General features: G+C 44.6%; 2 protein-coding genes across 3 annotated transcripts in view; one reads left to right on the plus strand and one right to left on the minus strand.

Moving 5' to 3' along the window:
* The window catches only part of KCNA7 (potassium voltage-gated channel subfamily A member 7), a 29,440-nt gene extending 23,567 nt beyond the window's left edge, over positions 1-5,873 (minus strand). Inside the window, exon 1 of the mRNA XM_081884184.1 lies at positions 4,696-5,873. Within this exon, the coding sequence (XP_081740310.1) occupies positions 4,696-5,271 (576 nt within the window). The 5' untranslated portion in view covers positions 5,272-5,873. The remainder of the gene's footprint in view (positions 1-4,695) is intronic.
* A 5,145-nt stretch (positions 5,874-11,018) lies between these two features.
* Positions 11,019-24,893, plus strand: SNRNP70 (small nuclear ribonucleoprotein U1 subunit 70). Of its 2 annotated transcripts, none has more exons than XM_081884228.1 (10): positions 11,019-11,166; positions 12,403-12,559; positions 12,698-12,760; positions 12,998-13,052; positions 13,247-13,311; positions 14,510-14,572; positions 15,468-15,549; positions 22,126-22,227; positions 23,296-23,383; positions 23,942-24,893. In XM_081884228.1, the coding sequence occupies exons 2-10, from the start codon at positions 12,413-12,415 to the stop codon at positions 24,630-24,632; spliced, it is 1,356 nt and encodes a 451-aa protein (XP_081740354.1). In that variant the 5' UTR covers positions 11,019-11,166; positions 12,403-12,412; the 3' UTR covers positions 24,633-24,893. The 2 variants fall into 2 exon arrangements, with proteins under 2 accessions (XP_081740354.1, XP_081740355.1); XM_081884229.1 differs by having other exon boundaries at positions 23,978-24,893.
* Positions 24,894-26,214: the final 1,321 nt, after the last annotated feature.

The following is a 26,214-nucleotide window of genomic DNA, read 5'->3' on the forward strand; positions in this document are numbered from 1 at the left end:
ACTGCATATAGATATGTCCCCCCCCCCCCAAAAAAAACCCCAGCTAAATTTGATCTGCATTGAGAAAAAGAACAACCTGGCTGCATTTTAAGCTGGTAAAATACATGTGGCTGTTGTGTTGTCATTTTTTAGTTGAAAAGGAAAAAAAATCATTTGGTACTATCAGTTGGATCCAGACTCAGTTAGCTGTACTTGGGTCCCATTAAAATCAATGGGACAAGTTAGTTACAAACTCCCATAGATTTCACTGGGAATTAAACTTTCAGTACAACTAATTGTTGTAAACTGCCCCAAGTGATGTGTAAACACTAGAAGTAAACTGCCCCAAGGTATAAATCCTTATGCAAATTTATCAATAAATGCTTCCAACCACAGCAACTACAGTTCAGTGTTAGGTTTCATCACTGAACAGAGTCTTATGTTTTGAAATAAGTCATCTTCTGCCTGATCATGTGAAGGAATTTGCTTAGATCAGTTGAAGGACCAGAACTAACAGACACATGACTAAAAAAGAGCACACTCCATTTGAGAAATTCATTTGTTGTGTTGTGCAATGTTCCAACAAGAAAACAGGAAGAGCGTAAGTTAGGAAAGAGGAACCTATGGCCCTCCAGATACTGCCAGATTCTAACTCCCATCAGCCCCAAGCAAGCATGGGCAATGGTCAATGATGATGGGAGTTGTAGTCTTAGAACATCTGGAGGGCCACAAATGCCACACCCTTGATGTAAATACAGATAACTCTAAGTTAACCTTCTTCCGTTATATCTAACTAAATAGTCATGGCTCCCTCTCCCACATGCTGCCATACAGCTGAGTCCACATTTATCAAGGGTAATGGGTCTAATCCCCCTGCAAAGTTAAACAGCCACCACACATACACCCTATTTCAATTCCTGCAGAGAAATACGACAGCTGGGAGCCAGAACTCCAGAGCCCTCTTGGAAAGTGTCTAGTGGTTTAGAGTAAACTAACTGTGGGACACAAATGCGTGTACTATGACGACCTTTAGCAAATCATCTCAACTTTGACAGTGTACATTTTTGCCTGGATAAATACTGTAATAGGGGGAATAGGCAGCTTAACCCTTTCTCAGCCCAATGTTTTCCTGCCGCAACTTCCCAGTTTTATCTGCCCTCTAATTTCCTGCTGTGATTTCTCTCTGCCAAATACTCCTGCAGAGTTTTGAGTGCATGTTTCTGAAGGTCTAAGAGGTTTGAAATGGCTCTCTAGAAAGGAGGTTAAATGGGTTAAGAGAGAGTGGAAATCACACCTCTTGCATCCCATCCCTATCACTTAACTTTTGTACAGCTACAAATTACACAGGCACACATGAACTGATTTTTTGGCCTCAGTGCTGGATGAGTGGTGATGGGAGGGCCTAGGTAGAAACATCTGGGTGAAGAGACTGTAAGGGAGAATTGACAAGGAGAGGAAGAGTTCAGCATCCACTTCCTGTCCACCATACTTGCTTGCAAACATCGCCCATCTTCATATTAATGATAAAGGGACAAATACAGGATTGGGAACTCCATGATATGCAGTCTTAGGGGAGGGAAAATAAATTTATCACATCCATACCATACAATTAAAGTACTCTTATGCCACATTAACAGTCATGGTTTCCCCCCCAAATATCCAGGGAACTGTAGCTGGGAATTGTAGCTCTGTGATGGTGAATCATTCTCATCATTATTTGGATGCCGTGACTATTAAAGTGCTTTAAGAATGCTTTAAATCTATGGTGTGGATGTGACCAGAGAAGAGAGAGAGGAAAAAGAGATCAGAAACAGGACTCAGCTATCTCTGGTACTCAGTGGCGTAGCGTGGGGGGTGCAGGGGGGGCCGGCTGCACCGGGCGCAACATCTGGGAGTTAGGGAAATCCACGGGTTAGGGGGTGCAAATCCATGGGTTAGGGGGCGCAAATTACTTGCCTTGCCCTGGGTGCTGATAACCCACGCTACGCCACTGCTGGTACTTCCATGTAAAATATTATGTTATGGCCAAGCTTTCTAGTCAGCGGTTATTTCTAATAAGCTAAGCTATTTTGCTGCCTGATGGGGAAAGCAGCAATTGGTGTTCTTCAGCTCAAGGTGCCCAAAGCCAGTGAAGGTATTTTGGTACTTGAGGCACAAAATCCTAGAAGAACACTCTTCCTGGGTGGCAAAAATACAACAGAGATAATGAAATAATAATTTATATGATGCCCTTTCATGATGCCCCTAATCACTTGCCTGAGGTGGCTGCTTCACTCTGCCTCAAAGCATAAACTGCTGAGCTCTGTTTGAAAGCCATATCTTCCAACCTGGAATCTCTTAGTCCCTAGCACATAGGTTATGTTAGCTCACTGATGTGGGAAATGCATTCTCCACAAGTTTTAGAGATGAGCCTTGGCTCAACATAGTCCCTCCCTATTCCCAGGATGATGGAATCTCTCTGTTCTTTCTAAGTCACCTGATCTAATCATACCACACAGGGATTTTACTAGCCACTGTTATGGGATTACTCACTCCAAAGCCCTGTAGCACCCAGCTTTCATCCACCACAGCAGTTCTTCTCTTTTGCAGGTTTCCTTAAGAACCAGTTAAAGATCCTACCACATGGATCCTATTTTTCTGACCAGTTTCACACTGGCATTCCTGATCTCCAGGTCTAAGGCCCTACCTGCACTATAAATGTAAAGCAATATCATACACTTTAAACAGCAATGGGTTGTCTTTGTCCCCGCCAGCCCCAAATCCTGGGTACTGTAATTTGCTAAGGGTGCTGAGAATTGTTAGGAGACCCCTATTTCCATTACAGAGCTACAATTCTCAGAGTTCCTTGGGGAAATGGATTGATTGTTAAACCACACTGGGAACTAGAGCTTTCTGAGGGGCATAGGGAATCTTCCAACAATTATCAGTACTCTTAACAAATGACAGTTCCCAGGATTCTTTTGGGGAAGCCATGGCTATTTAAAGCGATAGGCTTCAAATGCACAGTGCAGATGGGACCTAAATCCAAATCAGCCAATATGTACTGAGTTACATTCAGTACAATGTATTTGTTGCTTTACATTCCACCAAGGTCAAAGCAGATCCAGTGGTCATGGAAGATGAACGGGACATAGTCTAGTAAAGAGTGAAAACAGTGTGCCCATTCCACAGCATCAGAAGATTGATTATAACCACCCGGCAGTGACTGGGGGTTAGAAATATCACACAGATGGTGTAGGCACTGAAGATGGCAACATGATCTGGGGCTTCTGAAGGTTTGCAGTTTGGGGCTGTAGACTAGAAAAGGCATCTTTTCAGAACATTAAACCTCCAAGTGTGAATTCATGCAAATGTTTCTCCCACTGCTACAGGATTGTTCCCAATAGAGACACATGTGTAGGTGGGACATCGGAAGGGCCCAAGGTATGGTGAGGCTGTGGGCCCATCAACATTAATCTCCATATGTATTGGAATGGGACCCTTCCCACTATCATTTTCTACATGTATTTGTGGCTAGATGATGGCAACCAAAGCTGTATGAATCCACCTTTACTACCCTTCTCAAAAGTGTTCAGGTTGCCTCTAAAATATAAAGATAAAATGCTAAAAATATGAAAGCATAGCATGCAGGGTTGTGGGATGTATTTCATTGCTAAGACATTGTTCCACAATTCCAGGATGTCATAGCCTCACAGGAGATATACTTACCAATCCATAATATTATAGCTTGTGATTTATCCCTATTTCTGCTACTTTCATCTTAATGATGGCCCTGAGAGGTTCCAATATGGACCTATATCTCTGAGGGATAGTAGGGGATGGAGAAGAGAATGCTGAAGTTCTTCCCAAAAAATTCACTTATTTGACTCATCAGTAGTTTTTTGAATTGCCTCCTGTTTCTTCCAATACTAGACAGCAGCCCCCAATATTCACAGCTGGTCATATGCGACTCCCACTAAAGAGCTTCTGCAATTATAGGTAAGAAACAGTTTATTTGGGGAATTTATATTATGTGATATTGGGGCCAATATAGAGCCTTGGGGGTTCATAGACTGAAGACTTGCCCTATCACAAGGAGACATCCTAAATCTGAGGTTTCCATGTGAAAGTAATGTGGTGAAAGGGAAATAAAAAGAAGGGTTTAAAAAAATAAAATATGAAAGTCACATTTGACATTTTTCATACGTCAGATTCAATATTTGCCATCAATTGATTCTCCCTCTCTTCTGCCTGTGAAAAAATACCCTTATATTTTAGTGGAACTACTATCTTGATGGTAGTGGTGGTAGATGATTATTTCCAAATCTCAGTAGTGAAGCAGGACTCATATGAAAGTTGTATAAAATGTGGAAACTTTGGAGAAGGCTTAGTTATAATCTGACAATTTTGAGGGCTAGGAAATAAGAATACATTTTAATGCCACTGGCTCTAGGATGTTGGACTCAGGAATGGCACCTTCAGTGCCCATCCCACTGGGAGAGAACTCTCTGATACCTGACCTTCTTGGATACTCTGAACAAATTGGAAATGGTAGCATTGCTAGGGTGGTGGGCCCTCTGCTGGACTTGGAGCCCTGGCAAATGCCCAATATTGCCACCCTCTGGACCTCACCCTGATTTGGAACCTACTAAAAATGTTATGGCAGTGCCACTAAGAGAAGACAAACGTTGGAAGCAAGTGCAGAGAAGAAAGATCAATGTGGAACTAGTCACTCACCGGCAACGACATGTCCCTCTCATCTCGAAACTCAGGAAGGGTCTCCAGGCAGAAGATCACAATAGAGATGAGGATGACCATCACTGATATTATTGCGATAATGCGAGCAGCCTGGGAACTCTCTGGATGCTCAAAGAGCAGCCACACTTGCTTGAGAAACTCCCTATCAGGCATGGGCTGCTCTTCTTCCTTAATGAAGCCCTCATCATCGCGGAATTTGCTGAGTGCCTCCTCCCCTAGCTGGTAGAACTTGAGTTCCTCCAGGAAAACATCAATGGGGATGTTGGCTGGTCGTCGGAGCCGCCCTCCCGACTGGTAATAATACAAGATGGAGTCAAAGCAGGGCCGGTTTCGGTCAAAGAAGTATTCACCACGCAGTGGGTCGTAGTATCGCACGCGGCGTCGCGGGTCACCTAGTAGGGTGTCGGGGAACCTGAGCAAGGTCTTCATTTGGGTCTCGAAGCGTAGGCCCGAAACATTTATCACCACCCGCTCACAGCAGTCCTTGTGCCGACACCCCCCGCCGTTGGCAATGGGTTCATTGTCCACTGCTGTTGGTGGCAATAGCTTCTCCATGGCAGGTTTGCAGCTACAGTGATCCTAGCATGAGGTCAGGAGCCATGAGCTGGACTTCACCCTGATGCCCTCTCCCTCTCCAGAGAATGGTTTCTGGCTGTTCAGCTATCTGTACACTTCCCAATATCAGTTCACTCACGCCGTTATCTGAATCTCAGATGGCATCTTCTCTCTCTTACTTTCCTGCTGTTCTAGCGCCCTTTCCTTTCCTTTCACTGATCCACTCCTTACTTCAAGCATATCTGACCTCGCTTCTGGCTTGATTCTCTCTCTCTCTTTCTCATTTGCTTATTACCCCTTCCCTACTTCACACCATCTCTTTCCTTTCTTGGCATGAACTTGTTTTCGTAATGCCAGTCTCCTGCCACTGACACCCACGTGCCACCTCCCTAACTCTTCCCCTCTTGCTCCACTGCATTCAAGCTTCCTCTGGTTTTCTCTCTGCAAAGGGGTTAGACCCGCAATCTAGATCCCCCTCCCCACTGCCCTTCTCTATGTCCCCTTTCTGAGAACACCCCTGCCTTCTAGTGCCAGCGTCCAAGGTTTCTGCCTGTAAACACTTTCCTCAGACCTAGAGGTATCAGGTTGCCCAGGACGGTACAGACTCTTGGCCCCCTTGCCAAAAAACCCAGCACCGCCCCCATCCCCAGCAGTACACTGATCAGAGGAGGGGAGAGCTAAAAATAACTGGAATGGCGGTGACATAGGGGCAGGCAGAGTGCCCGGGGCAGAGAAGGGGGTGGGCAGGGCACCTTCAAGATGGTAGGGAGGTCTGCCAGCCAGAACTCTTGTGCTGTCTAGAAAGAAGGAGTGGTGCTTCTGCCAGAACACCTGGGTCTCTGAGAACAGAGCAGGGTCTCGTGAGCTAGGCTGAGAGACTTGGGAGGACTCAAGGGTTGTTGTGAGCTTTGGATCAGCAGCCAAGGAGACGCCACACTAAATCATATTTAGTGCCCCAGGCTTCTCTGACAGCTAAACTAGCTCTATCCTTGCTTGCCAGTAATCACGCTCAAAGAAAATGCAGACACACCAACACAGGGCTGGCCGGCCCTACCATAAGCCTGAGTGAGGCAGCTGCCACAAGTGGCTGAGAGTCATGATAGGGCAACAAAGTTATATTTATTTATTAATGTATTTTTACTGCAGAGGGTGTGGGGGGAAGAGAAGCACTTGTAGGGCTTTCTGCCTCAGGTGCCAAAATAACTCAACCAGACTTGGGTTCTAGATGGGGGCGGGGAGGATTTGCTGCTCTGACTCAAGTAGCAAGATGTCCTGGCCCTGCACAAATGGCACCCCTCATCATTGTATTAAGTTTAAACATCTTCTATGCCTCTTAATGATAGTTGTTCTTCTAATCTTTTTATTGTTTCTTCTGTATTCTTCTCCTTTCACCGAAAACAAAGCTTCATCCTCAGACTTCATTCCCTTTGTGTTATTTCTAATTTCCTTGCATTTTTCTCCCACAGTCCCTTGTGCATTGCTCTCTTGTTCTCAATATTTGACTTTCTTCCTTTAAGAACTGATTCAAAATGTCTCTCTCCCACATTTCCTTCTGGATATTCTATTTGATTTTTTCAATTATTTTCCTTCCTACTGCTAGGTTCATAACTGTTCGGGATTTAACTCTTTTTTTAAAAAAAAAAATTGCTTTTCACTCAACAAATACAAAGGTTTCCCATTCTCTCCATTGCCCCTCTCCTTAAGACTGTGTATACAACATACACTTATGGCACATTTGAAGCAATAAACTGTCATTTATTAAAGGTGCTGGGAATTATAGCTCTGTGTGGGGTAAACTACAGTTTTCAGGGTTATTGGGGGTGGGAGATGTGCTGTAAATGTGCTTTAAATGTATGGTGCATACAAAATTGTCTCATGTGTTTTCGATTGTGAGTCAGCAAGCAGGAATCTGTTCATTTTAACCATGTACAACAGCCAGTATATTTTAGATGCATTTATCAATATTAAGCGGTGATGATGATGTATGCACCTCAAGCATTTTCCTCATGCTAGTGAGAGTCTCAACATTCAGGTATTTTCGCTATCCGGCTCCTCCAGACAACCTATTTATTGAGCTTTCACCCTGATTTGTTTGCACAAAGCATACACGGGGCTCAGATTGTATCTGTTTCTTATTGAGCATTTATTCTGATTTGTTTGCCAGCGTAAGGGGTTTATATACAGCATGTGTATTCAGCCTGCGTTCATCCTGATTTGCTTGCCAAGTCTTTGCACATCTTCCTACACTTTCCCCACACTTTTCAATGCATTTCCCTATCACTTTCCAAACTTCAAAAAGTCCAGTTCTTTTTAAAGAAAAAATTGGAAAATGAGAAACTGAGAAAAGCTGAAATAGGCAGTTTCACTTATCCCTACTACTGGTGCTTAGTGCAAACTGAGAATGCATCCTGGGACAATGACTAGCCCTGTCCCATGGCTGCACTTGGCATGGAAGTTTGATAGTGGTGTGCAAGGTATGTTGCAAGGATACTGCCACCATTACCGGTCTTCTAACTGAAGAGCCTGATAAACATTGAGGGAAGCCCAGGCTTTTCTGGAAGGAAGTTTGAAAGCCTCTGTCCCAGATAATGAAATAGTAGCAGTGCAAGGTGGGATGAGCTAATCAGTAGCTTACTAATCATAATAGTTACTCCAGCCAGCAAGGGATGGAAGAATCGATAAGTTTCGGTTCTGTCTAATTTCTAATTTTTCCAATCTAAAATTCAGTTCTCTACATTTTGCATTAAAAAAAATCCTCATCAAAATTCATCAGCATTTTGGCCATTTATTACATACACCAACAATACTGGACTTACATACTGATTACAAATTTGGATGTTGTAAATACAGACTACATCTCCTTCCAGGAAAAATAACTTTTCTTTCTTTGTGAATGATGAACTGACTGCTGCTCAGACTTTTTGCTCTACCCTTTATGCTGTAGAAACAAAAGATGATGTGAAAACTTGAATTTATTACAATGTACCATTGTATAATTACAATGTACCATAGTACTATTGACGGAAGGGGTGGGCAGGAGGGTTTCGGGGGTCTTTACGTCTGTTCCTGTTATTGTTTTTCTTCTTATATTTAATAAAAAAAATTAAAGAGCATCAGGATTTTAGTGTGAATTTCTCATAGCAACCCGTCTGTAAGTGGTTTGTAGGCATCATCTGGAGAGCCACAGGTTCCTCATCCCTGCAGTAAGAAAAAGGATTAAAGGCTTCTGGGTGTGTTTTACACACTCTGGTCTAAAGAATCTGGTCTGTTCTGCCTAATCCAAGTTACACCACAGACTGCTGTGTTTCCTTAACTTGTAATGGTTGTGAGCACAATATCATCATCCATAAGGCCTCCAGTTGTCTTTGTGCTGTGCCCTTGGAATCACACCTATTTACATAGAACTGTAGCTCTTAGTATGCTGTGAGCCTTGACATTCAGACCTTTTGCTCTGTGCAGTTTTAGGCCATGAGGGGAACAGGGTATCTGGAGCTGACACTTTCAAACTGTTTCTCTGCCCCGTTTATGGCCACACCTTTCACTGTACTGTGGATTGTTAAAACAGACAAGGGCTTAACTTGTTTTCAGAGTTCAATTTACATCCATATTGCAAGGAGAGCAGGTTCACCATATCCCCTGGAGTCTTGAAAAGGATTGCTGCCCCACCATGGAGTAATGCCTAATTACTTTTATAATTTAGATACTCCATCGTATAGCAGAGCTTTTGTGCTAGCTCGTCTAAATGCATTCCCCTCATTTGTATTGTTTGGAAGGTTTCAAAAAATCTCCTTCCAGATCAGATTTTGTTCCTGTAATAAGAAAACACCAATACATCACATATTTTTGGATTGCCCTCTTCTCAACACCCATCGCAGAGATCTCCTACCGACTCCCTTACAGCTCAAAATATTGATTTGCAAAGAGTCTATAATCCAATATTTCCTGAGGGATGATACTCTCAAAACTACCAAGATTGTTTTGGGGTACTTAGCCTAAATATTTAAAGCTAAATCTAAAGTTGCCTGATTTATTCAATGGTGGTTATCTAGTCTTTTATATATTGTGTTTGGATTAGCAATGTATTTGGATGACTTTGTATGAATTTTATGATTTTACTGTTTTAACTTATGCCAATAAAGAAATCTTGAAAAGTTATGTATTACTGCTTTCTTTCACCTTACACAAGCAGGCAGATCTTCTCCTGATGACTATTTCTGAAACATTCACTATCTAACAGTGCCACCTGCTGCCAGTCAATTCACTTCAGATATATTCCTTTCTGCAAACTGCTGTGCAGTAATTAAGGTTCTGGTGAGCTGTTTTGGGAAGCTTTTAATGTTCAATTTTTAAAAGCTTTATTTGTATTTTTGTTGGATGCCACCCAGAATGACTGTGACAGCCCAATCATATGGATGGAGAATATAAAATTGATGATGATGATTGTGAGCTGGAGAAGCGTCTCGTTTCCGTTTCATGTTATTGCTTTGGTGGTTTGCCTGCTACACACTATCCTACTTCCCAAATGAAATTTGATCTGTCCTGTTCACTTACCCTAACTTGGGTTCACGTCTGTGTTTATGTGCATATATGTCCAGGTGCTGCCTTGTGTGGGCTTGTTGTGTGGCGATGTTGTGCTGTTGACATAGAATCATAGAATCTTAAGAGTTGGAAGGGACCCCTGGGGTCATCTAGTCCAACCCCCTGCAATGCAGGAAGGAACATGGAATCTTTGTTTTCATTTTGCAGCATTGCAATGTAGCAAAGGTTGTTACTTACACTGGCACCACGAATATGATAGAAACTCCTGTCCCTGAGAACTGCTGGCGTAAAGACGCAAAGGTGGTGTCCATGGTTCTCCCTCTCCCCATTTGATCCTCATGATGATCCTCTGAGGTAGGTTAGGCTGAGAGACTCAAGGTCATCCTGTGAGATTCATGGCTCAAAAGTGGGAAAAGTCCAGCACTCAAACCATTATACTGGCTCCTAGTTACCATTATATTAAAAAAAAAAAAAGGTTTCTGGCCTTAGTAGAACCTGAGATATGAGGCAAAATGAACCGGTCCTATTCTCTTTCTGTGAGAAACCAGACTGCTCCTCCCTTTAGTGTGGCTTTCTTCCCAAGACTGCACCTTAATCTAACTTTAACCACTCTACTGTAATCGGTAAACACTTTTTACTATGCGGTGCTAACGGAAAAACAGCTTCTTGCACCAAATCTGAAGGTGGGAAAAGATTGCCCCTGCTCTCTGTATTCAACATCAGGAAAATCTGGGCAAAAACTTCTAGTCGTCCTTCTGGCCAGAGGTAACCGACGGAACTCCCTTCCACGGGAGATTTACCACAGGCACGTTGACATGCGCCAGCAACGAAAGCTTTCCTGCGCGCGGGTTTTTGTCGCGTCAGGAGGAAGGGTTCAAGGTAGCAAAATGCCACATGGACTTTGGAGCGGGTTTTTGTTTTTGGTGGGGTGTTAAAACTCCTCAGAGGAGAAACATTCAAAATGTGCAGCTTCCCCTCTATAGCCCCGAGGCGATACACTCCAAACCTTCGCCCACCCTCGAATGGCCTCAGCGCACCTAATACGTAACATTTTATTCTTCTTAACAGGACTACTTCCCTAGCCCTTCCCCCACCCGCGCCTCCCCTCAGCTTCTTCCAACCGTAAAACTCGCGCGGAGGGATCGCCGCGTTTTTAAAAAGGCGGTAAAGAAGAGCCGGCCGCGTAAGGATCTGGACATGCTGACTGGAGGAGGCGGGGGACTGGTTGGTTGGATGTTGGAGGCTGAGCATGCGCAGAGGCAGCACGGACTAGGCCCAGCCTGAGGCGGCGGCGGGCGCCGAGGCATCTGAGGGAAAGAGCGCCCACGGCCCACCGCAGTGAAAGAGAGGCGGCGAGTACGTGAGGGAGCGTGGTCGCAGCCCAGGGGCGGGGGGCAGTAACCGTGGGGGGGGGGCGCTGCGTGAGAGGAAGGAGTGGGGCTGTTGTGGTGTTTTTCTACCCCCCCATTTGTCGCGCGCGTGTCTGTGTGCGGTTGGGCCAGAGGGGAGGGGCTTGGGAATAACGGGTGTTTTGGGGGGGGAGGTTAAAGGGCAGCGATTTTATGAAGTGGGGGGGCAGAGAAGCAAAGGCTGATTACAAAAAAAAGAGGGAGAGGAGAGGCTGTGATTCTGGGTGAAGAGGGGGAGGGATCCAGGAACCTCCTGGGATAATAATAATAATAGTAATAATAGTAGTAGTAACTGTGGTACTGTATTCACATCGTTCTCAAAGCACTGCACTTAAGTGCTGTGTCTGCTTCTACTGCAGCCCTGCAAGGTAGGTCACCATATGGTTATTTCCCACCCCCTCCATAAGGCCACTTTCTGAGGCCTCTACCAATGCATTATGAGGGGGGGGGAGGACGGGACGGGGAGGGCTAAGGTGGTGGAATGGACTGTACCACTTCAAACTGCAGGTGTGCGTATGTGTGCGCTCACGTTCTTTGAATGCTCTCCTGTATTGTGAAAACGGAGATGGGAAGAGCTGTGCATTGTAGAGAGAGAGCGGTTTGGTCTGTAAAACTTGCTTGCTTGTTTTCACTCCTCGCAAGTGGTTTTGTACGCAGGGGGAAGGGGCCCCGAGGAGCGCTGGACAGTAATAAATTGCCCACTCGCGATGTGGAATGGTACAGTCCACTCTGCCCCCTTCCCACCCACCCACCCATTTGCTGCATGTCTGGAGCAGGCCTCAGATTGGAGCAGATTCGAAACAGGACTTCCTGCTTTGAAGCAGTCCCTTAGCAGTGGCATTCTCTGGGACTACTTACTCCCAGATGCGTGTGTATAGTATTGCAACACTACTCTCTGCTGCACCAACTGATAAGAGAGGTGTAGTATAGGGAGGAGGGAGCCTGAGAGATACTGAGTTGAGCTTAGTATGATTTACTTCTGAGTAAATGGACATAGGATTGTACTATATGTCCAGCTTCCAACCTTTGATGTTCAGAAGTGTTTTGTTGTTTTAACTGATTTGTGCAAAGATGTAGATTACTAACAGTTCTTGTGCCATATTAAGAACTTCTTAGGGAATGTTTGCACCAGGAACTGTTATCCTGTTCTCAAAGTGTCTGTTCTTTTTCTTATGTGTGGCAGGTTTTCCAAGATGACGCAATTCCTGCCCCCAAATTTGTTGGCACTATTTGCCCCCCGTGATCCTATACCCTACCTACCTCCTCTGGAGAAACTACCCCATGAGAAGCACCATAATCAGCCCTACAGTGGCATTGCCCCCTACATTCGAGAATTTGAAGTAAGTACTTATAAGAATTGGCCTGATTTGTAATTTGTTAGAACGTTGGCTAGTGCCTGCAGAATTTGGCTGTTGCAAGAACAGCTTTTATTTCTCAACACTTTGTCCTTTATTAAAAATGAGCTCTTTCTCTTACAGGACCCACGTGATGCTCCTCCTCCTACCCGCGCAGAGACACGTGAGGAACGAATGGAACGGAAGGTATGTACAGGGCATAGCAATTTGTGGGTTATTGCAACAGTAGCTCTGATCCAGGATTCCTAGATTGCATGGGGGAATGCCTCAGGTTCCACCCTTGACTGTTTGTTGGTAGCTTTTTTCCTTAGAAGCTGGGGTTTATGGGTCCCTATTGTTTTCAAAGGGATGTATTTCTTCAGGTAGTTCATCTGAACTGGAAGGTAAGCATTAATATTCTGTCCTTGACACCTTTCCTTGCAGAGGCGAGAGAAGATTGAGCGCCGGCAACAAGAGGTTGAGACTGAGCTGAAGATGTGTAAGTCAGGGAGAGGAGCAGTGGGGGAAGGAATGAACTTTGTGAAAGTCGCACCACTTTTGGTCTTTAACCATGAATGAATTCAATGTTTCATTTATTCATCTTAAGATGGGCCTAATGTTCACATGTGTGAAAGAACATCCCCCCCCCTTTCCTTCATTTCTTATCCGTTACCTTATTCTTCTTCCAATCAGGGGACCCGCACAATGATCCCAATGCTCAAGGAGATGCCTTCAAGACTCTCTTTGTGGCCAGAGTTGTAAGTTACCTTCTTCCTTCTGCCAACACTTTGTTTAAAATAAATTGCTAGTGTCCTTACCAGTAAGAGAGGTTAGATTACAGATGGAAACAAACAGCTTTAGCAATTTCCACCATTGCCAACAGTACTTCCCTATGTAAATAAATTTATAAAAACCAGGATTAAAAATTATGGCACAGCTTTTAAGGTGGTGTTAAAAGTACAGAAAGAGCACAAAGAACCCCTCGTGCCAGGTCGTCCCGATACAAGGTCATTCTGATTTTCTTGAGAGAAACAGGCCATTTCTGAATCACAGAAACGGGCTAAGCTTCATAAACTATTGGAATTTTACATGGGAATGTGGCTCTAGGGAGCCGTGGAAGCATTAAGTATACCATCCCAACATTGTGTGGCTTTCATGGTAGCAGGTAGGATCATTTTCAGATTGCCCCACATTATGGGACAAGCAACCAGAGACCTGGGTCAGTAGGAGAAGATAATTTTAGAAGTGACAAAGATGTAAAGGGCTAGTTTCCAGTTTGCATTAGTTCTTAATACAATGGACATGCAGTCACCTGAAGAGTTAAGAAAAGTCTGGGAAACAGGACTGGGACAACACAATTAACTCCCTTAGGAATTTCTTACTTCACAACAATGCATAAGCATTATGTTGTAGAGGTTTTTAGACAAACGGTATTTCAAACACGTGTGGTGGACATGTCATAAAGGATGAGATATTTGAGGAAATTTTCAAAAGAACTAAGGCAACAAATTATGAAATCCCCAGAAATAAATATTACATTTGTTTTTAAATAATAATGATGGTTTGAAAATTAGGGCCTTAATTGCTTATTTGGTGAGGGCAGTGATTGCAAAAAAATTGTGGAAGAATCTGGAGCTACAATGAATATTTGGAATTCAAATAGTCTGGTTGAAAAGCTATGCAGATTGGTAAAGTTTTATTTCATACACATAAATGAGAAAATAACAGAAGGGTTCCCAGGGTATTTCAGAATTTGTGCATACTGTATTGTGTAGCATGCGGTCTGCATCATATATTGCTCTTTGAGGGGAGAAATGGGTTCTCTTCTGTGAACCTTTAATTGCTTCTGTCAGTTTGTTTATGTCCTTCTAAGTCATATCTGCAAAGCAAACAAAAACAACTACCAGTTATAATCTCTATGCCTTCTCCTTATTTGACTTCCCATTTTCCTTGCAGAACTATGACACAACAGAATCCAAGCTGAGGCGGGAGTTTGAAGTTTATGGCCCTATCAAAAGAGTAAGTAGAAAGGTTATTTTTGAATCTGTTTGGCAATCAATCAATAAAATTCAATAGCTGTCAGATAATAATTTATTGAACATAATTATCACCATATTTCCCAGTGATGAATTGCGTAGACCAGTATTTTGTGGTGGGTGGGTGGGTGGAGTGGTTTCTGCCCTAATTTCATTGTTTTATTCCCCGTTTACCTCTTTCTAAAAGAGCAAGTTTTAATCTTCGTTTTCTTCCCACATCGTTTTACTTCATTTCAAATATGATTGTTTTGCATTCAAATGCTTCTGATTTATCAGAAGCACTTCATATATTTGGAACATATCTCTAGTTCTGTGGTTTAGGATAAACCAACTTGATTTTAACATTTCTATCTTTCCAGTGCCTCCTGTCTCTCAGATCATTTTATCAAAGACATTCACAATGCTGGGGTGGAGAGAGGTGCAAGTGACCCCTGGGAAAAAGCTGTTTCTATCTCTGAACTCATTGGAGCACTGTTCTTTTTCTTTTTTTTAAAGCACACACATGAAAGACAACTTGTTCCCTGAGATTTCTACGTTCCTCATCTCTCTGCTATCATTTCCTCATTTCTCTAGTGCTCTCACAGCTACTCTATATAGAGGGCACAGTGGGAATTTCTAGGCTCCGTTCACACAAAATGTAATGTGGGCTTTGGAATCTGGAGCTTCCTATATCACTTAGGTATCTTTTTTTTTGCAGAAATGCCCCTTTAATTACACCATAGCAGGCATGGTCAGCCAAGAGTTGAATGTGTACTGACCATTTTCCTCTTTGTGGTCTCAAGTGATGGGGTTTTATAAGGAGATGGACTTCATTTGGGTCCTAAGAAGGTATTATGGCTATACATTTAACCCTTGCTGCCACTTCAATTCCATTCCAGATCTATATGGTGTACAATAAGCACTCCGGCAAGCCACGTGGCTACGCCTTCATTGAATACGAACATGAACGTGACATGCACTGTAAGTACAATAGTTTTCTGGGATGTTTTTATGATTTGTGTGTTTTGTCTTTTTATAAATTAGTTTTTCTATTACAAAAGCATGTTTTTTCAAAGCCCTTGAGTTATTTGAGGGCTTGGGCTCCCCCCAACAGGTAAGTACAGAGTGGGGGAGCCTGGCTTGGTTTGGCAAGCACCCAAGTTCCGTTAATCTGGCCCTGTTGGGTTTCCGAGTGAGGACCCTTCCAGTCATACCAATAATAGAAAGTGAGGGGGAGGCAGGGGAGAGAATCCTTGCATTCACATCAACAGTAGAATCCAGAAGGGAGGAAGTTTTACCCTCTTCTCCCTATATATTTTGTCATTCAATCATTCATGTAGGGTTTGGACTTGGGAATCTCAGTATTACTCTAGGTAGGCTTGCTCTCTTTCGAGAGCATCACTTCCATCTCTTTGTCTAGTTCTGAAAAAAGAAATTAACGTAGCTGGGGTGCTGCAAATGCAATGTGTGTGTGTGGGTGCGTGTGTATGCTAAAGTAACAGGCAACAGTTCAACAGCTCTCATCTTTACCCCTCAAGATTCCCTTGTGTTGGGGGGAACCCTGTAGACCGAGGGTGGGCAACTAACTAGTCATGCCAGCATTTTTTTGGGCAGGCTGGAGTTCCTGCTTGCATTGCAGAACCCAGCAGGGTCATAAAGGCTGCCCCCACACACTGAACTGTTGCCCATCTCCTTTCTGTTAATTTTTTTTAAAGAGGGAGAATGAATGCTGTGAAGAAGTAGTTCTTCTAAAGCAAGTGTAACTTTGACCTGTAGCTGTGTTTTGAAAAGATGCTGTTGTTGAGAGGCGTGTTGTGAGCGGGGTGTATTAATTCTGTGTTCTTATTGTCACTGCAGCCACCTTTCTGATGGCTATTGCCACTGCTGGCTTGCAGCTGATCCTTATGCTTCCCCTTTACAACATCTCATTGTATGGTTGGTATAAGGGTTTGTATAATTGGTAAGAAACCGCAGTACCCAACACACTTCTATACACAAGCCAGGTCAAAGGCAGATGCTAGGTGACATGACTTAGTGTGGAGGTGGGGTGGAGGGAAGGAAGGAAGAGGAATGTGTTTCTCTTCTGGCTTCTGCGCTGTTCTTTCTGTGTGGAAGGAGAAGGAGAAATGGGTTCCTTATGCTTGGTTGTTGGCCTTATATTTTGCAGCATAAATATAATGGGGAGGGAGGGAAGAATAATAATAGGTCAGCCCTCTCCAGTAGGGCTCAAATATCCTGAGTGAACCCTCCCTCTCCAAGACACACATGTGCTGTTTTACGCTCTGCAGTCTGTGAGGCTGGATTGGCAATCATTAAACAACGCAGGCAGAAACAGTTGGCGAGTGAGAATTATTTCAAAAATATCATTTTATTATGTTTGCCCCAAGTAGGTAGGGGCTCCTCAGTCCTGTTCAGACTGGCTAGACCAAAATGTTTTCTCTCAGTTCATTAACACACATAAGAAAGCATCACAGTATTTGAGGTCACTTTCTGAAATCGCCATGAGAATGTTAATCTTTCCACTGTCAATCACTGCTTACATTAATAGTGTAGACACAAGTGATGGTAAAATCTGATGCTAATACTAGGCTCCCAAATATCCTGACAGACCTGGGTTAGATTGTGTTAGTGCTCTTTGGAAAGGACTGGGCTCTGTTAGTCCCCTTTGGAAAGGTAGGAAAACCCCAGACTACATCATTCTTAAGCATTCTAGCTTAAGCAGCATATTAAGGTAGCTTTGTAATTTAGCACTTGCCTGATGTTTGTGGCCAGTGACAATTGCCCAAAGAAGCACCTCCAGTGCCAGAGGGATAGAGCCACTCACATATAAGCTCCATTATTCTATCTTGAAAACAAGGTAGCATCATAAAGCATGTGTACCTGGCTGTCTTCTCACTTCACTTGGACAGACACCCGGACTAGGTGCCTGGGCAGTGGAGTGACTGGTAGCAGTGAGAGTGGTATTGGTAAGCTTAGGAATGAAAGGGAAGCCATCCTCTGAACAATTATTTGCACAGCTGTGTTAGGGGAGAGCAAACATCTATATCAACTACCACTTGAGTCAGTTCTTGAATTTAAGAGTTTTAACAGATTGTACATTTGTGGAATGGAGGATTCTTCCCAGTTATTGGGTCACTTGAATCAGACTGAGACACACGGGGCCTTACATTTTAAATCTTTTGGCTTTGCTGCTTTATCTCTAGGTACAGAAATTGCATTGACTAGCAATGTTTTACCATGAGCCACTGCAACTTGCCCCTGGCCAAACTTGGAGGCAAATATCTTTTGATGCTCCTGTTAATGTACATAATCCCTGAGTAGGCTGATGTGTGTTTCTTAGGAGGGAGTGCATTTTTATGCCTGCGCTCTTCGATTGATAGGAACCAGGACTGAGGATATTTGAGCTCTGCTTTTAGTTAGGAAGCTGATGGGTGGTTGGGTAGTTAGCAAGAGTGGGAGCACAAAGCTATGTAGAGTAATTCCTCTGGCTACCCTTGCAGGGCGTGCCAAGGCCGTAATGGGACCTGCAAAGTGGGACACGGTTGGGATGTCTGTCTCAACAGAGGTTCTAAATCGTTGATCCCCCAATGTGGGTTTTAACATGCAAGCAGGCAACTATACCACTGTTGCTGGGTTCCTAATTATTGCTAGAGAAGGCAGTTCAGAGACATCACACATACCTTGCTGTTCTTTCTTGTTACCTTCTTTTCTGTCTGGCTCCTTTAGCTTAGATCTTTCAATTGTGTAGTATTTGGAGCCCTCAACCCTGCCTAATGCAGGCTATAGCGAGGAATGCCAAGGTGGGGGGAGGCTTGGTAAAATTCAGGACTTAAACCTGAAAAGGACCATCCTGTTGCCTCCCAGTATTTACGTTGGAAGGATGTGTTCCGTCAGAGGCCTTTAAGCTTTGGAGTATTGAAACTTAATAAGGATTTAGATGGGGACCTTCAGCTTGCCATCGTCTGCAAGGCAAGATCTAGAATGTCAAAGGCAGCAGTATATCGCTAAATCGCAAACCATAAAGGCCAATGTGCATGTACTGTCCACCTCTGCTTTGCTTTGGGGCACTGTTGACAAGGTTGGGAAGTTAATTAAACAAAGAAAAACCCACCTTTGCCCTTGAAACTTAACTGCTGACCTCTGAATCCTAGGGGAAAAGCGGTAAGTGCTGCCCTTGGATCTATTAAAGAACAGGAAAAAACAAGAGTGCCTGTGAGTTTAGTATTGGAGCTATAAACTGCTTAGTGTGCTGATTAACAGGTGTTCGCTGTTGGCTCCTTGAGGGACTTGGTAAATTCTGAAAGCTCCCTCCCCAGCATTGCGATTATGTGTCTCCAGCAATCCAGAGCAGAGTGTGACTTTGCCAAATTCTGATTAAGTGCTACTTACAGAGAGTCTCATACTCATCTTTTACATAGCAATCTTGTCACAAGGTGGAGGGATTCCTTATACATTCTTCTCTGTTGATTTGTTCTCATAAAGGTGTGCCCTTATAAAAAGGATGAGAGAAGTACAGTGAATGGAAATGCACACCCTGCGTGTCCTTGCCTCTTCTTATTAATTGGGCAAGCAAATGAAAGCATGAAGAATTATTAGGAATCTCTTTGTGGTGAGATTTCTGTATGAAAAAATGAATTCACCATTTTATCCAGAGTAACTTGTGAACTGGCCTCTCCTAGAGAGAAAAGTTTGAAGGTCTAACTTGGCATTGAAAAGCTTTGAAAACCCAGGGCTTGGTCATTGATGGGATACCAGAAAGGGCTTGAAATAGTAAATTTTCAGGCCTAACTGTAATGTGACAACAGAGCTGTTCTAGGTGAGCTTCCCCAACATATCAGCTGCTGCTGCTGCTGCTGCTCAAAGCCCTTGAACGCCCTGAGAAAAGCTTGGGGATTTTTATGCTAGGGCCATTGTGCTTAATTATAAAACGTCCCAGGAAGGTAAGATGCAATGCAGAGGGTGGTTTCAGGTAAGCAATCTGGGACTCGCCCAACCATGGACTGACCTCTTCACTGGAGAAAAGGCCCATCTTCGTCTCCCATCTTCAATAAAATGGTGGTGAATATGGGGGGCAGGGACGCTGCTCCTTGCTGACTTTGGTCCACTGGCTGCCCATTTTGGAAATGAGCCATGAGGCTGACTTGGAGACTCAATTTGTAGGGGGTGGCGGTCTGTCATCGTGCCCCAAGACTGTGACTGGCTTCTGATTCTCAGGGCTTCGAGGCCCAGGATGACATCTTTGCCATTGGTCATTCGACAAAGCCTGACTTGACGATGAAGATCTTGTCAAGCTCCGCCTTCCACAGCTTTCTCTAGTAGCTGAACAATCTCCACTTTTGGTTCTGTTTTTTTAAATGAAGGTTAGGGGGATGGCAGACCGTTGGAAAATACATCCTCCTTCAAAGAAACCGATTTTTGGACTTTTAAAAAAAATCAGAGCTTTTCTGCTGTGTACTGTTGCATCAGGATTTAGAACAGGTGAAATCAGAACAGGTGAAAATGTTTTGTGCCATAATAAGTTAGAGCCAGTGCTTTTTTCTTTATTTCATGGAACCTTCTGCTTGAAATGGAGAGCTTCCAAGTCTTTTTTTTCTGAAGTAATATTTTCCCATTAAATGTATGTACATCAGAAGATTTTTGCCATTTGTTTCTATAAGAAGGGAATTTCAACCCTTTCCCCCCCAATTACGTATATGAGAAACATCCTCCTTGAGCATATATGCATGAATGAGGAAGGGGAAAATCCTATTTACCCACATCGAAGAGAGAGATTATCTCTTATCTTTTTTATGTGCATGCTTAAGGGTAATGTGTTTATTTTTTCTCTAATGCACAGTTTATGCACATGGTTAGCTTTAAACCATTATAGTTAATTTTTTGTGCTTCTCAACAAAATACAGCCCCTGCATTTTTATCTAAAAATAACTGTACACACATTCCCCTACTCTTTTGAACTGTGCATGTTCAATAAAAGTAAAATTTCATTCCTGAAAGTGTCCCCAAAAAGACATACAGTCAACTATCTTGCTCTATATTTAAAAAGATACCCAGCACTTTGATAACTGATAATAAACAATAGCAACATTTGGCTCTCTGAATTTGGTGATGGGCATGTTTTTAAAAGGGAATACTTCAGAAATTTGTGGATTGAAGTCCTCTGGTAGTGTCTAGAGCTGCTTCACTGACCATGGGACCTACTGCCCACGCCTGCATTATTGACCACATATAGGTGCCTTTAGTATATTTGAGGAGTGGTGGTGCGTGGGAGCCACCAAGCTTGCAAGGACCCCTTAAGGCATAAACTATCTTCAAGCTCTTTAGAGTTTTGTGTAGTTTTGGGGAGTGGGGTGAGGCTGGGGGGACTGGGGAGGGGCTGGCAAGGGTGGGGTGGGATCTGAGTGTCCGACTTCCGCTGCTGAGACAGGTAAGGCAGGGAAGGTCGGCTCAGCAGCTAAAATGCAAAACCCAAAATACCGCCCCAGCCGGGGGCTCCCGGGCAGGGGGGAGCTGCGCCTCGGGCCCCAGCGCTAGCAGCCCGATGCAGTGAGTTTGAGGAGTTAAAAGTTGCAATGGTTTTGTAAGTAGTTTCTCCAGGTAAATGCTTTTATTTCCTTTTTACTTGTTAGCTGTGCTCGCCCACCCTTCCTTTAGCAAGTGGCTTGAGAACATTTCCTCTCCCCTTAAAGTCGTCCTAGAGATTTGCAGTGGGTTTGAAAGCGGCATGGGTGAGGGCGGGGGGGGGATAGTGGGTTAAAGTGGGCTGGGAGTGTTGAGCGAGGGTGCCAGCCAGTTCCCTGAGTGTTTTTCCTTGTGCGTACTACCCTCTTCCTTCCCCACCAGACCTTTCACTCCCCTGTAACCTAGAAAGCATTTCTATATCCCTCTTCCCTCCTCCCCTTCACCAGTTTGGTTCCCCCTCCCTATTTATTTTTATTTATTTATTTTGATGGCAGGAACTCTTGCTTTTGGGTTGGGTTTGGGGGCATGGCCAATCTTGGGACTGGCTGGCTGGGGGTACAAATAAGCAGCAGAGCTTGGCCCACTCTGAGGTTTGCTGGGAGGGCTGGGGTGGAGGGCTTGCTTGTCTGTACCCAGCCTTTTTCCTTCTGGGCAAGTGATGTATGTAGCGTGAGTCTTGACTGCTCAATAACCTTCCTTCTTTTTGCAGCAGAGGCCAGGGGGCTACATTGTGAGGTGGTGCTGGGGATTGCTCCACAACTCTGGGGCTCTGGGGCAGCTGTGGTCAGGCAGCCCATAAAGTTTACTTGCCGGTTGTGTCCCCCACCCTCACACTCCCACCATGATGTGGATTTTGCCCAGCTACTTTAATCAAGGCAAGCCCTTGTGTTCAGGACGAGCTTTGAGGCAGCACTTCCCAAGCAGATGTGGAGCAATCCCTCGCCCGGGGCAGCGGGGCCATGGGAGCCTCCTTCAGAATCCTTCGTGTGTGTGGTATATGTCTTTGGGGGCGGGTGGGCTTGTTGATGTGCAGTCCGGATAATGGCAGTTCCCTTTGCCCTCCCCTCCCCCCTGGATACCCCTCCTAATCTGTTGCAGCGGCATACAAGCACGCCGATGGGAAAAAAATAGATGGCAGGCGGGTGCTGGTGGACGTAGAGAGAGGCCGCACGGTGAAAGGATGGCGCCCACGCAGGCTTGGTAAGTGTGTGCAGAGAGCTATACCGTGCTTGCCAGTTTTTCTGCCCCACCCTTGTCCCTGATAGTTGCAAGCCCCAAGAAGTCTTGGCGGGGGGGGGGGGTGAGGGGCAGACATCAGTGCTGCTAGACTGCTGCATTCTGGCCACCAAGGATGTTGACATTTAGTAAGTGGAGATCTAGAAGACAAACTGAGGGAACTAAATATGTCCAGCCCAGAAAGAAGGAAACTGAAACATAGGGAGTTGTGTACTTAAAGTGGCTATTCCCTATGTTTTCTGAGGGTGGGCCAAGAATGGTTAGGTCTTAACTAGAGGAAAGTAGACTTGAGTTAAACGTTTCTTTGAAAACTTGCTTACATGTGGGAGCTGTTTGCCAGTGGAGAAATGCTTTTGAAAGGTAGAGAAATCCCCTGTGCTTGAGAAGTTTTCAAGATAATGCCGGATAGGGATCTGTTGATGTTTTCTCTGAAGGTTGTTGTGTTGGGCCAGAGGTACTTGTCGATTCTTAGTCAGTTTCTGGAAAGATGAACATGAACCGTTCCAAGGTGCTTTCATCCTTCCTTCTGATCCCTCCATTTGGCAAGGTCTGCTTTCCGTATGTTTTTTGCGAGGCAGGAGGAATTGTTCTCACTGCATATGTGGCTCAGAAACCAGGAGAGATCCTTTCCCTCCCTCTGGTTTCAAATGAGTTCAGTTTAAACAAGATATATTAGAACTAGAACAGCACACACTAGGCATACAAGTCTGAAGGACGATGTTTCTTCCAGCCCTGGCCTTCTAACTGTGAACAAGCCTGGAAAGACCCAACATTGTCGGTGTGATGTAGTGGTTAAGAGCAGTAGACTCGTAATCTGGTGAACCGGGTTCGCGTCTCTGCTTCTCCACATGCAGCTGCTGGGTGATCTTGGGCCAGTCACACTTCTCTGAAGTCTCTCATCCCCACTCACCTCACAGAGTGTTTGTTGTAGGGGAGGAAGGGAAGGGAGAATGTTAGCTGCTTTGAGACTCCTTTGAGTAGTGATAAAGCGGATATCAAATCCAAACTCTTCTTGTTTCCCCTCCTTTGCAGGTGGTGGTCTCGGTGGCACCCGGCGAGGAGGTGCTGACGTCAACATCAGACATTCAGGCCGGGATGACACCTCCCGATACGATGAAAGGTGAGTTGAGTTGCATAAAGTAGAACAGAGCGGTATCACTGCCATTCTCCCTCTCCCCTCAAAAAGTTATACTGTTGAAGGAATTTCATTTATAATACAAGAGAATGATTGGTGGCAGCTCCCATTCAAAGTATTACTTAGCACCAACTGTGTGCTAAATGTACAGAAGGCTTATAGGCTTAAAGTCAAAAGCAAATATCCTAGCGTTTAAAATTAGAACATTTCTCAATTGCAGCCAGACCCTCCTCTTGTATCTCTTAAAAATTAAATACACACAAAATGGGACAGATTTGAATAGATTTGTATAATTTGTCTCAACCCCCACCCCCCTTGATTGGAAAGATAAGGGTATTAAACCAGATTCTGTGATTAAGGTAGTTTGGATTGCAAGCCTTTTATTGTGTGTTGCTTTTTTATAATGCTGGACCATGGAAGACATGACAGTTAAACCGGTTTGTAGTGCAGATGTGTCCTTGTATAGATGCCATCATGGCTTTCCCCTTGTGTTGTACAGTGCCAAAGTAGTAGTTAAAGACAATTACTTGACATTTGAGAAAGTACATTCTGTCCCCTCGCCGCCACCCCGGCTCACAGGGATCGAGACCGCGAACGGGAGCGGGATCGCCGAGACCGCAGCCGAGACCGAGACAAAGAGCGGGAACGCCGTCGCAGCCGATCCCGGGAGCGCCGGCGGCGGACGCGGAGCCGAGAGAAAGATGAGCGGAAGCGCAGCCGGGAGCGCAGCAAGGATAAAGACCGGGAGCGCAAGCGCCGCAGCCGTTCCAGGGATCGCAAGCGGGACCGGGACCGGGATAGAGACAAGAAGGAAGAGCTGCCAGAAGTGGCTGAGGCCCCGCCTGATGAGGCCACCCTTGGCGAGATGGGCGTAGATGGGCTGGAGGTGAAGCCCGAAGTGGGGGAAGAGAAGGGCAGGGACAGAGATAGGGACAGGGACAGGGATAGAGAGAGGGATCGGCGGCGCAGCCATCGCGACAAAGACAGAGACAGGGATCGTGACAGAGAGCGTCGTCGTGATAGGGACAGAGACAGGGACCGCGACAGGGAGCACAAGCGGGAGCGGGGGGAGCGGGGAGGGGAGAAACGGGAAGAGAGGGGGCAGGACAATGGCATGGGAGAGGCCTTGGAAGAAACCAGCCAGGATATGTTCCTGGACCAAGAATCCATGCAGTCAGCTGATGGTTATTTGTCCACTGAGAATGGATATATGATGGAGCCCCCAATGGAGTGATGAATGGAGACGCATCCGTGCCCCGTGTGGTCCAGTCAGGTGAGGCTTTTGTCTCCCGGGCTGCCTAACCAATGAGGCCCCATCAGCCAGTTGATGTAATTGATTTTAACTGGTTTTGTTTAGAAGGGTAAGTCTGTTTCAGTTCTGCCTGTCCTACCCCATTTCTTCTTAACATGTAACCTTCCACGGATCCCTTGTGTATTTGGATATTTTTCTTTAAACAAGAATAAAGTGGTGTTAATGTTTTCTTCTCCATGTGAAGTGTGTCTGGAACTGACATGTTTAAAGAGAGGCTCTGCTGGATTCCAGGTTTTCGGCGGCTCAGAGATCCACAAAGAAGGTCTTGGTTATATGTCAAACGCATTACTGTTGCTGGAACCTTTACTGGTAATGGAGTAATGATTCAGCCTTTTGCTTGCAGTGAAAAGTAGGGGGGGAGCAGCAGAAGTTGGAAATGAACCGAAAGGCAGTGAGAACTTCATTCTGTGAATTCAGTTATAGGAGTGGTATAATAGGAAGTTCGTGACCAAATGCTAAAAATAGGTTAGGAGGAAGTATTTCAAAAGGCAAGCAGGGTTCATCCCTGCACTGAAATTAAGCTCAAGTTTATTTAGACTCTGCCTAATGATGGCATCTGTGAGGAAGGTACTTTACGAAGTTTAGGTTTTGTTGTGGATAAAAGCCAAGGATTGGGAGTATTTAATTTGGAGCCCAGCAATAGGAAGAAAGTCTAGGTCCAGTGTTGTCAAGGCTGTATATTTTGTACTGAAAGAAACTAGTTCTGTGTCCAAATAATCCAGATTTTACACTAAGAAAAGTTGACTGTCACAATTTGTATGTTCAGAAGTATGCATTTTAAAATTATTTTTAATAACTTATTCTAAGTGATAGGCAAGGACGGGGACAAGATTTATACCTGCAACTCACTGGGCATGTTTTAGCCAGCCTCCTTGTCTTTCAAGATCTTTGCCAGTACAGTGGTACCTCGGGTTACAGATGCTTCAGGTTACAGGCGCTTCAAGTTACAGACTCCGCTAACCCAGAAATAGTACCTCGGGTTAAGAACTTTGCTTCAGGATGAGAACAGAAATCGGGTGGCGGTGGGCCAGCAGCAGGAGGCCCCATTAACTAAAGTGGTGCCTCAGGTTAAGAATGGACCTCCAGAATGAATGAAGTTCTTAACCCAAGGTACCACTGTACTTCTCCATGCACTTTCAAGTACAGTGGTACCTCGGGTTACATACGCTTCAGGTTACATACGCTTCAGGTTACACACTGCTAACCCAGAAATAGTGCTTCAGGTTAAGAATTTTGCTTCAGGATAAGAACAGAAATCGTGCTCTGGCGGCACGGCGGCAGCAGGAGGCCCCATTAGCTAAAGTGGTGCTTCAGGTTAAGAACAGTTTCAGGTTAAGAACGGACCTCCGGAACGAATTAAGTACTTAACCCGAGGTACCACTGTATGTCTTTGAAGCTGTGTTGGGAAGGCCCAGAATCCTGTTTTAGTCATATGAAAGCAGAGATTCCTAGGAAACCGTAGTGTACACATAACCCTGCTAGCACTGGCAGCTCAGAAGCTGGA

Source organism: Podarcis melisellensis, assembly GCF_964234715.1.
Source record: "Podarcis melisellensis genome assembly, chromosome: 13".
Taxonomy (NCBI): Eukaryota; Metazoa; Chordata; class Lepidosauria; order Squamata; family Lacertidae; genus Podarcis; species Podarcis melisellensis.

Excerpts from the sequence above, each read along its gene's own strand:
- SNRNP70 (XM_081884228.1), top strand. The coding sequence starts at position 12,413 with ATGACGCAATTCCTGCCCCCAAATTTGTTGGCACTATTTGCCCCCCGT. Across the intron at positions 12,560-12,697 it reads CCTACATTCGAGAATTTGAA|GACCCACGTGATGCTCCTCC; the intron begins GTAAGTACTTAT and ends TTTCTCTTACAG. Across the intron at positions 15,550-22,125 it reads ACATGAACGTGACATGCACT|CGGCATACAAGCACGCCGAT; the intron begins GTAAGTACAATA and ends AATCTGTTGCAG.